Source organism: Hirundo rustica, chromosome 8 (assembly GCF_015227805.2).
Source record: "Hirundo rustica isolate bHirRus1 chromosome 8, bHirRus1.pri.v3, whole genome shotgun sequence".
NCBI classification, from domain to species: Eukaryota; Metazoa; Chordata; class Aves; order Passeriformes; family Hirundinidae; genus Hirundo; species Hirundo rustica.
Window position 1 is genome coordinate 22,782,492 of NC_053457.1, and position 12,177 is coordinate 22,794,668.

At 58.9% G+C, this 12,177-nt stretch overlaps 1 protein-coding gene across 1 annotated transcript; it reads right to left on the bottom strand.

Moving 5' to 3' along the window:
* Positions 1–3,190: 3,190 nt before the first annotated feature.
* LOC120755898 (solute carrier family 2, facilitated glucose transporter member 5-like) lies at positions 3,191–11,843 on the bottom strand. Its single transcript, XM_040071500.2, has 13 exons — positions 11,782–11,843; positions 10,404–10,683; positions 9,407–9,505; positions 8,803–8,963; positions 8,596–8,720; positions 8,206–8,351; positions 7,993–8,125; positions 7,459–7,646; positions 7,227–7,337; positions 5,956–6,057; positions 5,360–5,435; positions 3,721–3,848; positions 3,191–3,504 (listed from the first exon to the last, which is right to left on the bottom strand). Exons 1-13 carry the CDS (start codon positions 11,841–11,843, stop codon positions 3,265–3,267), a joined length of 1,851 nt encoding a protein of 616 aa, XP_039927434.2. The 3' UTR covers positions 3,191–3,264.
* Positions 11,844–12,177: the final 334 nt, after the last annotated feature.

Here is a 12,177-nt window from a genome sequence, read left to right on the forward strand (position 1 = left end):
CCCCTCAAATACCTCCAGGGCCCAGGCTGCAAACACAGGGTCTATTTACAAACCGAGCTGACCCCAGATGATGCCCCCTGTGTCCAGCACCCTTCTCCCCTGGCTGCTAAACTGGAAGCATGGATAATCTCAGTGAGACAAGAGGCAGGGACAAATTCTGCACCAGCCTCTGTGGGGGAACAGGGTGCTGCCCCAGCGTCCCTTTTCCACATGGAATAAGAGAGGAGAGGGAGCACACAGGAACCTACCTCAGTCAAAACTGGTCCGTGATGGAGCCTCTGCAGTCAGGTGAGATCTGCGGGGAGTGAAGGCAACCCCGCTGTGGTGACAGGGACAGTTTGCTGTTAGAACACTTGGTGAAACCAGTGCGAGAAGGGTTCAGCCTCAAAGGCTTGGTGGGCCCTCAGGATCCATGATCCTGGAGCCCATCTCTGCTGGAGCCGTAGGGCTGAGGGCACTGGCAGGGTATGAACGCTCCATGGCTTGTCTGACCATAGTCTGCGGCCGCTTGGGGCCTCACCAATCCCCAGTCATTGCACAAGGACACCAGGGTGCATCCAGCAAGCCTTAATCAGCTTTCCAGTTGGGGTGTGACCATTCACCTTGAGCCAGGTGCTCTCCTAGAGAGCTTCCATGAGCGATCTGCAGATATCCAGGGATGGGCCATGACCATTTCCTTGAGGACCCCATTGAAAGCATCTGCAGAGTGCAAACTGGCGTCTTCTCTCCCCTTCCCATCTCCCATTCCATTCCCATTGTCCTGGGCTGAGCCTCAGCCCTCCATGTGAATACTTCAGCACTTGAACCCAGCCACCCTTTAGTACTGGGCTCACCAGAAGGCACTGGTGCATTTGGAGAAAGCCACGTTCATCTTCATTTCTGCAAACCTTAAGAGGATCAGCAGCATTTCCAGGTGTCCAAGCAATTTCTCAGACTCTTCTTGCACCTTCTCCAGTCTTTCAAGGTGTACTTGGACACTGCTGGAGATTACAGCCTCATCCTCACCAGACAGAACCAGTGCTTTTGGAGGCCAGAATCCAGGGAACTGGATTTCAGCTTGGGGAAGCAGCTTTGGACATGGAAAAGCAGCTCAGAGCTCACCCAGCCATATCCTTCCTGAGAAACCTGCAATGGAGCTTCTGGGAATGCCTCCCTGCCGAGACAAGGAGAGAGGAAGCCCAAACCCCTCTTTTGCAAGAGTACCAGGTCATTGGCATGGGGCAGTTTGAACTACAATCCCCCCCAAAAAATCTTGCCCCAATAGCCTCGGAAAAAACTGATCAGTTGCCAGTGTTCCATGAACATGGGGGCTCCTCTTACCCCCAGGCCCTGATGGAAAAGAGGATGAACGTGTCCTTTGACATGGTACCCTCAAATGAGTCCCCGGGAACAAATGCATCCAAAAGGCACCATAGAATTTTGCCACTGACCCCCAGTCCTTGGAATGAGGGCACTTCTGGCTCTGGTGGCATCCAAAACCCCGAGAGAAATAGGTCCTGACCCCACATTTCCCAGGTCTGCCCCATCTCACTGGCCACTAAGAGCAGTCCTTGGCCATAAGGCAACATTCCAACTCCTTGGCTGTGCCAGGACCCCAGGAATGGGGGGCTGGTCCCAGGGGCCCCATTGCCTCCCACATGGAGGGCAGGGGGCAACCTCCAAGCTGCCCCACATGCTGGGTGGGAGAGATAGATAAATACCAGAATAAATAAATACAAGTGGCAAAGAGGCCTGAAATGATGCTGTCGTTTGCTGGGAATGAGAGACACAAGTGTAATTTAGGTTTTGATATTATCAAAGTCTCGCTGCTCTAAAACAGCAGGGCACTCAGTGCCTCATTAATAAAGGATAAACTTGGAGTCTATTTACAATGCACTTTTTGGGGTTATTTACACTCCATTATACATATGTAATGCTGCACATATTTACCGCTCTGTTCTGCTGCCGAGAGCAGCCGAGGCGGGAGGGAGGCGGGGTGGGAAGCGGCGGATGCTGCAGAGCCATGACCCTGCTTTGACTGAAGTCCTTTAAATGCAGGAGAGCCCCAAGCTGGTGGCTGAGGATGGAAGGGATAGGACCAGGCACTGGGGACTCAGTGTGGCCCAGTCCCTGTCCCCACAGGTCCAGCACCCACACACACCCAGAGGCGCCCTGAGGCTTTGCCAAGGGATGCAGGAAAGGGTGGGCTCCTCACTGAGACACCAGAAACACCGAACACCAAGCTGTGGACCTGTCACAGAGAGGGAAACTGGAAAAAAAATAATATTTGCAACAAAATGATGTCTATGTTGGCATGAGAGTGTTTTGGCTGCACAGCCCTCCCCACCACCTGGGTGTACCTCTCACCAGAACAAAATGTTGTAGTTTTCCTCCAAACGATGTCTCCTGGGGGTCTGGGAACCCCATGGTCTACCATGGTACTGGTGGGAGCTGCTGTGGGGGCGGGTCCTGGGACATGGGACAGCCTCTCCCTCCAAGCACAACCCCCAGGATTCAGGGCAGACACGGGAGAGGTCAAGCTTGGAGAGCACCTTGGGGTCCCAGCAATTCTTGGAGTACAGTAAGGGGATGAGGGTGTATCCTTGTCCTCCAGAGAGTTTGGGAGTGTACAGGGCTCCCATGGGAGCACTCTGTGGGGCCAACACACGAGGCCAGGCACCAAGGGCTTCCAGCAGTCTGTGGAGGGGCACAGTGCCTGGACAGTCACCACCAGCTCAGAGCTGCTCTACGTCCCTTCTGCAACAGCTTCCAGCTTTGCCTGAACAACTTGGGGTGAGATGCAAGAGCCTGGGAGCCATCCTGACTACCCTTCCTAGAAAATGTGGGGTGACCTTTCCAGCCAGTCACAGCGGGGAGGGGTTCAAGCCCCTCTTCAGATTCTGCCCTTCCCTGGTACTGGAGAAGCACCTGCCCATTCAGCACACGCCTGCTTGCTGCCATTCCAGGCTAAACTTGCCAAACAATGGCTCTGGTGGCAATGCTCTTTATTAAACAGCTCATGCCAGAAGCTCTTGCCAAGGCCCCACACCCAGGAACAATGAGAGCCCCTGCCTCAGGAGGTTCCCATGTCTTACAGCATGGAGACCATGTCCATTAGTCAGAGCAACCTTGGTGCATCAATGGGGCTCATCCTGGGTGCAGATTGTGCCACAGAGAAATGTCCTGGGAGACCTAGAGATGGCCAGGGTGGAACAAATTGGCCCCCACATCCTTCCCCAGCCCCAAGCCTCCTCCACCATCCCCATCCCGCCCAGTCCACTCAGGTCAGGGCAGGCTGGAGCCTGAGCCCTCCAGGGAGCTGCTCTCCAAAGTCCCATAGCCATCGAGCTTCATCATCCCGATGAGATGGGCCGGGATGGAGAGGACGGAGCGGCGCGTGGCAAAGATGTGGCTGATCTCCATGAAGGTTTTGTTCTTGGTCTCGGGGATGACGAGGTAGACGTACAGGGCCACCAGCAGGCAGACACCACAGAAAACCAGGTAGCAAAAGGCACCGGCTGACATCTGGGGACAAGAGCAGGATGAGGCAGAGAGACAGGCACTCCCAAACCGGGCATGGCAGGAGGCAGTGTCCCCTCCCATCAGCCTGCCCGGGGCTGGCTCTGTCCAGCACTGAGATGAGCCAAGAGTACGGGCATGCCTGTCTTGGCACCCCATCGTGGGAGAGCAGCAGGGCTGTGTGCATTCCCTCCATCTCCCGGGGCCCCTCTGAACCGGTACCTGCAGGAAGGGGAAGATGAAGCCGACGGTGAAGTTGCAGAGCCAGTTGAGAGAGCCCCCCACAATGTAGGCAGCCGGGCGGTGCGACTGCGTGAAGAGCTCAGCTGTCATCAGGAATGGGACCCCGGCTGCAGAGGGAGGGGACAGAGCAGGGGTTTGGGAGACAGGCTGACTCAAGTAACCCTGGGGTCAACGGGTTCTGCCCACCTCAGTGCTGGGGCCAAAGGGCTGGAGCCCAGCAAGACTCATGGGTCAAACTGGTGGTGCTGGGAGAGCTGGAGGAGACAGGGAGTGTGGTGGAACAGTGTCCTACGCTTGGTCTCCCTTGGGATATGTCTTGGGGTGCTGGGGATATCCCTCTGTCGTACCACACTGGCACATTGCTGAGTGCTCAGGCCAGTTCCCCAAGTTGCATGACTGAAAGCTTTCAGACCAAGTCGAAATAAAGGTGGAACATTTCACGTGGATCTTTGTTTTCCAAAAACGCTGATATATTAAATCATGTTTCTAAATGCTGATATATTAAATCTTATAGAAATCACAGGCATAGAGAAACATCTTCCTGCCACCCTCCATAATGCCCTTTCCAGACTGCCTTGATGAAAACTGTTTAGAAAACTTCCTTCTATCAATCAGCTTCTGTTGCCACTGTGGCTGATTCGGGGAGGAAAGAACCAACCATTTGTCTGACCATCATCTCCCACAGGACACGGAAATGTCATTTTCCAACCTGCTTTTCCCATGTGTAGTAAAAAACCCTAGAATGTATGGAAGCGATTTCCCAAGCCAACTTGTAAGTTGTCTGAAAACTGGACACAGGTTGTGGCTACTTCTTCTAGAAGGACTTAGCCTCTCCAGCCAAGTGTCACTGAGCCAGAGGTCCTGAGTCCCAGGACCGTCCCTGTGTTGGGGGACAGGATGCAAGGTCCAGAGAACATTGCAAGACACACAAAAATCTGGCAAGGGATTGCATTTGATATGGTGACGTGCCTGGGGTCTCAACTGCCTGGCTGAACCTCTTTATAAATGCTGGGAAAAGATGAACTAAAAATCAAGTGTAAGAAGTGAGGGAGGAGTGGAGCCCCTGATGGACTCTTACTCACAGTTCACCCAGAACAGAGATATATATTTTTTTTTTGTTTTAAAACTCTATTCATCATTGTTTGTGAACAATGAGCCATTAAAATCCTAATTAAAGATGTAATTACAGTGAATAAAGTCTGGGCTGAGGATGAATTATAGATCTGCTAAGAGCTCTGCTAATACATCAACTGGGTAAACCAGTCCAGGTTTCACTCCTGGCTGTTGGAGCCTGCACTCGATAGGGGCAGGGTGATTCTCACCAGCTGCACTGCGACAGCAGCGGTGACACCTCCACAGAGGTCTGGGGAAGGCTGCCAGGGCTTTCACTCTGCCTGCTCCTGGAGCACGGCCCAGCAGGAGGAGGGAGAATGTGCCCTGAGGATGCCGGGGCTGGAGGGGTTTGTGGTGGGGTTTCACTTGGAGGTACAGCACCATAAACCAGGGCCTGACCGTGGGGACGGGGCCAAGGCTCAGGTCCTGTCACCTGCCCGCAAATCCCACCGGTCCCCTGGAGCCCCCATTCCCACCCCATTGCTCCCCACTCCCCCAGACCCACCTGGTCCCATGCAGAAGCCAGCGATGATGCCGACCACGCAGGCAACGCTGACGTAGCGCATCCAGGGCAGGGCGGCCTGCGAGGGGACACGGGGCTGGGATGCTGCTGGGGCCGGGCTGAGCTGGGCACCCAGCATCCCTGGCACTCGGCTTCATGCCTGCCCTCGGCCTGGTGGTGGCTCTTGGGGACAGTGGCCACACAGCGCATATTGGTGAGGTGCGGACAAGCAGCCAGGCTCAGCAGCTCATGATGCTGCAGTACCCCCAGAGCCAAGGGAGGATCCTCTGGAAGCAGACAGCAGGAGAAGGACCCTCCACCTGCCCTGGCATTTCACAGCTATCTCCCTGGGAACAACTATTTCTGAAAAAAAGTCACCAGAAGCAGCAGGATTTTTCTCATATGGATTTGTGTTTTCTTTTTTGTTGTTGTTCTTGGTGCTAAATTTACATTCTCTTTAACTTTGAAGGGAATACATGACTTGGAAGAGCCAGCTCACTTCTCATTTCCATGTACGCTCCTTCCCCCGGGATTCTACCCATCCCTCCGGCGCTGAGCCCCACATGATGGCCCAGGGGGTGGCAGTGGCCTGGCCCTACCTGCAGCAGCAGCGAGATGGTGATGCCAGCCGAGCAGACACCCATGGCACAGAAGCCGGTGATGATGAGGGGCCGCCGGCCCACCCTCTCGATGGTGAAACACTGCCAGGAGAGAGCAGAGACTGATGGGGTGTTGGGGAGCTCCAAGGTGGATGGGAGCACCCCTGAACCCCAGATCCAGCTGAAGGTGGAAGGGTGCTCCCAGTGGCATCTGGGGATCGGGGGCAACCCCAGCTCAGAGCGCCAGGGTTGGGGCTGGAGCGTGGAAAGTGCCAGGGGTGAGCATGCCTGGGGCAGGAGCTGGGTCCCACAGAGCAGGGCTGGGGTGCAGGGCTGGGGCTGGCTGGGGTGGCACGGAAGCCACATTGGCATCAGTGCCAGCTGGGGGTGCCGGGGCACGGGGTGTCTGTGGGGCAGTGGGCACAGCAGGGTGTGGGCAGGCAGCACAGCAGCAGTGGGAGCAGGCAGGGTATTGACAGCAGAACAAATGCCTGTAATTTTATAACCAATCTCAGCATGTCCATCGGGGGCCATTCGTGGGGCTGCTCCCAAGCAATCTGGCTCTACGCTGGGCAACAGCTGGGGGGCTGGGACAGCCCCACCGACAGGGGAGGGGAGAAGGGAGTACCCTTCAGAGAGGCAGGGGACCCCACTCTGCTCTGGATTAGGCTAGGGGAGAGGGGAGCAGACCCCCACTCATTCCCTGTTCTCTGGGAGCAGCCACCCCCATCCATCTCTGTAATTGTCAGGGAGCGGATTTAGTGCTGGGTGGCTTGAGCTGGCCCTAGGTGACACTTGCAGATGGGACAAGGACCATAAATCTGCCTGGCCCAGTGCTAACTCTCCAGCTAAATGAGGGCTGGCTGGGTGGGGGGGGGGCAGGGCTGCTAGCCTGGGGCCGGGCCAGTGCTTGGCTGGGGGCGGGGGGAAGTGGGGACATGTGGCTCTGCTGACAGAGGGACAATGAAAGCGAGAACCAGAAGGAACTTCTCATCCCCTCCATCATCTCCAGCCTGCTCTTTGTCTGCCATCTCTACCCAACCTCCCTGCTACCTTAAAATTATCCCACCACTCCTAGATGTGACTCCTAAATTGAGCCTGTCTCATCCCATCTCCCATCCCCATTTCCATGCCAAATCCTCCAAATGGGCTGTGCTGTGGCACAGGTGATATTTGGGTGTCCACTCTGTCCCCCGTTCGATGGTGCTGGGAGCTGGCAAGAGGGCTCTGGCACGGAGGGGGCTGTGTGCATCTGTCTGTCCCTCACTCACCCCGATCAGCCCGGCAACGACCTCAATGGCACCGGTGCCCATGGTGGTGTAGGGGATCTGGGACGCGGGGATCCCGGCGTTCTCGAAGATGGCGTTGGTGTAAAACCAGATCTGCCGAGGAGGGGGCACGGCGTGAGCTGGGGCACGGAGCCGTGGGGCGCTCCACGAAATGAGCTGCCCGGCCTCAGCTCGGCGTCTGCAGAGCGCGGGGTGAGGACCGCGTGGGGCTTACGGCATCGATCCCCGAGAGCTGCATGCCGGCGTTCACCACCGCCACCGAGAGCGTCTGCCAGCGCAAGGAGCGGTCCCGCAGCAGCTGCCAGACGGACGCCATCTCCATGGAGGAGAGCGACCGCTGCTCCTCCTTCATCTCCTCGATCACATCCTGTACGTCGGGGGTCCCCAGGAACCGGTGCAGGGCTGCGGGGAGAGTGGGGCCATGGACGCGTGTCCCTAGCACGGGGTGGGTGCTCACAGGTATGGCACAGGGTAGGGGCTTGGCTCTGCCCTTGCCCAGCTTCCCCAGCAGCCCCCATGGGGCTCAGCATCCATAGGAAATGGGGAAAAGCCTCACTCCATAGTGCTGGGCACCGTGGAAATGCTGTGGCACAATCAGGTGGGACAGAAGGGCTGAGCCATCAGGACTGCGGTGGGCTGTGAGATGTGGGTACGGAAGAATGCCATGAGGATGCACCTTGGTCTTGGAAGACCTTGGAGAAGCACCCAGCACCTTCCAGAGCCAGTCTCCCCCAGGATATCCCCTCACCTTTGGTGGCCCCACAGACATCGTTTCTCTCTATCAGCAGGTACCGAGGGCTCTCGGGGAAGCAGTGCAGCAGCAGAAGCTGGAGGGAGGCAGGAACGACCACCACGGACAGGAAAAGGGGCCAGAACCTGTCCTGAGGGGAGTTGAAATAGGAAGTGTCATGGGGAGGGCAGAGCAGTGTCCAGCGTGTGTGGGCTGGGGTATTGTGCTCACCTTGCCCAGCAGCTCAGGGAGGCCCAGGACCTGGGCAGAGAAAACCCCCAGGCAGATGAAGATGCTGGGCATGAGGCCCAGGAATCCCCTCAGGTTCTTGGGAGCGATTTCTCCCAGGTAGAGGGGCACCACACTGAGACAGATACCTGGAGGTCACAGGAGGGACTGGGATGGCAGAGGCAGCAGGGAGAAGGGTCCCTAGCCAGACCCTTGGTCCTTCTCCACCCATGCCCAACATCATCCGCAGTGGGGACCCCATGGCCTTGGAGGTGGCCCTGGCTGTACCAGAGAACCTCTCCACAGAGCTTGGGGGAGTACCAAGCCTTCTCCATCCCCCTAGGATGGCTGTAGGGGACTGAGCCGTGAGGAAGGGGCCGTGCAAGCACCCACCTGAGTGGAGGCCCGTGATGGAGCGGCCGATGATCACCATCTCGGGGGATCCCAGCTCCCGGCTGAAGCCCATGAAGCCGCCGGCCAGGAGGACGAGGAGAGCGCTGCGGCTCAGGGCGCCATTCCTGGCAGGCACAAGCAGCGGGGCAGCTCCTCCAGCCCCATCCCACCTCGGAACCGCCCCGGCCCGCGGTAGGACAGCCTTACCTGCCGTAGCGCTCCACCAGCACCCCCACCAGCAAGGAGCCCACCAGCCCGCCCAGGGCGAAGATGGAGACAGTCAGGGCGTAGAGGAGGGTCAGGGGGCCTGGGGCCAGCCCGTGTCCGTACCGCTGGGACCACGTGACGTTGTAGAAAGCCTTTATGTACTGCAGGGCAGAGACACACACAGGCACCAGGCGTGTTAGCAGAAAGGGGAGCACAAGGGAAGACAGGATCTAAAGGGATGATATCATGGGTTTAACAGCGTTACAAGAGATGCGGGGCAGAACGTGTTGTGGGGATGACCGGGATGTTCTAGTCTGGTTGCTCAGTAAGTCTCAGCACCTGAGAGGCCTAAGGATGACTTAGAGATACCACAGACAGTGCTCAAGCTGGGCAGGGAGGTTGTGGCCAACTTTCCAGGTCCTGCTTTCCTGGGGAACCAATTTGGTGCACGTGAACGTGGACTCTGATGTCCCTCCCACGTCATTCCTCTCTGGGTGACTGCTCAAGGAAAATGCCCGTGTTGTGGTGTGGGGCTGCTGGACAGCTGTCCCTCCCCCCTCCAAGGGGGGCATGCAGAGCCGTTTTCCCTGCTCCCATCCCTTACCTCTGCTGGGGAGTTCACCACTGCAAGGTTGTAGCCATAGAGCATGGAGGAGCCAAAGGACACCAGAAGGGTGACAGACAGCAGGGGGAAGGTGAGACGCTGGGAAAGAGGAGGAAGGATCAGCACAGCCCTGGCCAGCAGAGCCAGGAGCCAAGGTGTCATGAACTGCCCTTTTTCCAGTAGGGATGACCCTGGCCCAGAGGAAAGACCCCAGTGCAATGGAATCCTGTGTCGAGCACTGCTTCCTGCCGCTGCCCACACCCAGCCCAGCTGATCCAGCTTTCTCGTGGCTGGTCTTGTGGCTGTGCTGTGAGGTTTTTTACCGTGGTGCTGACCCAGCCTGGGTAACCTGGGCACCCCTGCCCCCAGATGGGAGGGGCAGGCGGAGCAAGGAGGGACACGCACCCCCCTACCTCAGCGGAGCAGCTGAGTGGTGCTGCTGCGAGTGGCCCAACACCATTGAAAGGTCCCCGTGGAAGGTCCCAGCCCACCCCAAAACACCACACGGACCCACCTAAACCCTCGCCCCCTCCAAGGCCTTTGTGTCCCGCTCCAGCTGCCGGGGGTCCTCACTGCAGGAACAGCCACCCTGCAGCTCTGACCCAGCCCAGGATCGGGGCGCTCCTCAGCATTCAGAGCACCCCGGAGCAATGAATGTCCCCGGAGCGGCGGTGCCCGCAGGCGGCGGACACGGGACGAGCCCGGCTCCCCCAGGAGCAGCCCCGCTCCCCCAGGAGCAGCCCCGCTCCCCGGCACCCACAGCCCGACCCCCCTCGGAACACCCCCCGCACAGTAGCCGGGTTTGTAGCACCCAGCAGCTCCCGGCTCACGCACGGCAAATCCCCTCTAATCCCATCAGGAATCCCAAGCCGGGAAAAAGGGGAGAGGGGAATGTCAGGCCGAGGGGTGTCAGGCCAGGGGCTAGGGGGGGACAGGGACACCGCAGGGCAGACGGGAAGCAGGGATGGGGCCGCCTCCCGGCCCGCAGGGAGCTCACCCCGGTGATGTCCCCGCCGGGCCGTGCTGTCCCCTTCCCGACCGGCGGCTGGAGGCTGCAGGAGGAGCGCGGGGCAGGAGGAGGAGGAGAGGGGGAGGAAGGCAGCCCCGGCCCGGCGGCCCGGCTGCTCTCTCCCATTTTCAGACAGAAGAAGGAGGGGTGAGGGAAGGGAAGGCAGGGCAGGGCAGCCCTGGGGCCCCGGGGCTCATTGGAGGCGCCTGAGCGGCCGGAGGAGGAGTCCGGGAGCCTCTCCCCTCGCCGGGGCAGCGCCTCCGGGCTGCTGAGGGGTCACGGCCCAGCCTGGGGGCAGCGGAACCACTGACGTGATGCTCTGACACCTTTGAGAGCTCTCGCATGTCCCCTCCCAATGGGAGCGACCCCGGGAGCCGTAAGCGGGGGAACATCACTGCCCCATCCCCGAGGCTGGCGGCGGAGGGGCGGCCCCGCGTCACCGACCCCCCTCGGCCTCCGTGGGGCAGATGTGGATGTGCCCCAGCCCCTGCGCTCGGGAGGAGGCCGGCAGCCATGGCTCCGGGCAGCTGCCTTCCCCGGACACGGAGGGACACAGCCCTCAGCCCCAGAGAGGAGAGAATCGGCTCACGGCAGCTCAGAGGAATCCAATTTTGCTGCGGCCAGGAGCTGCCTCCCCTGCTGCTAATGAAGTGCCTTTAATTAGCAGCCTAATAGCATGCTCTTAATTTGCCGAACAGCCAGTTGAAAGGATGGGGACCCCACTAAGGCACGGCTGGAAACAGCTCCACGGGCTTAAAAGGGACAGGTCCCGACAGGTCGGCGCTGCTCGGGACGGTCCCGTGGGGCCGGGAAAGCGGAGCAGAGCTGGGGGAGCTGCGTGGGCAGCCCAGGCCCGCCGTGCCTGCCCCAGCCGGGCTGCCTGGGGTGTGGGAGAGTCCACGCTCCACATTCTCCCACGGAGGATGTTTCAGCTCTGGTCTCCTCCCTGCACATGAGCCTCCAGCTCTTCCTGAAAGCATCGGGCCCTCTCCCCCAGCCGCCAGCCCATGTGAGCCTGCCAGAGTTCAGTTTTCCCAGGGCTGGCCCCTGCTCAAGGGTTCCCGTGTGTTGCCCAGGCTCAGTTTCTCCACATCTGGATCAGGGCATCACCTTTACCTCTGTGCGGGTGTGCTGGGTGGCTGCAGAGGCCTTGGTGACAGGGCCACAGTGGGGGACACCTGCATAAGCCACCGTCCTTCTGGGGATGGTCCTGGTTCATTCTCAGGGCAGCAGGATGAAGATCCATTTTATTGGACTTGACCATGGGTGAGACGACTCAGCAAGAGAAGATGCAGCCTGTGGGTCCCAGCCGTGCCCAAAGCACCTGCAGTGCCGCAGGGCAGCCCTGAACATGCCCAGGACTCACCGCAAGCCCTTGCTAAGATGGGGCAAAGCAGCAAACTTGGACGGGATGATGAGCAAGGCCATTCAGGTACATGGCTCTTCTCTGGGAGCAGCACGTGGAGGGTTAGAGGTGTCCACTGGTCTCTGGAAAGAGGAAACAGCAGCAGCCATCTCTTCCCCAACCCTGGTACTCTCCCAGCAAGTACCTAACAAAAAAACCCTCCTGGAACTTTCCGGCTCCTCTGCACTGAAGCCCATACCCATCCCCGAGCCCCGTGCTCATCCCTACAGCCACAGCCTGAGGCTGGGGACCAAGCAGGGACATCCTCCGGACACAGCTCCAAGCCAGGGGATGGCTGCTGCCTTGATTCAGAGAGTAAATCCGGGTTATGGTCACGGGTACCCAGCACTGACTGGG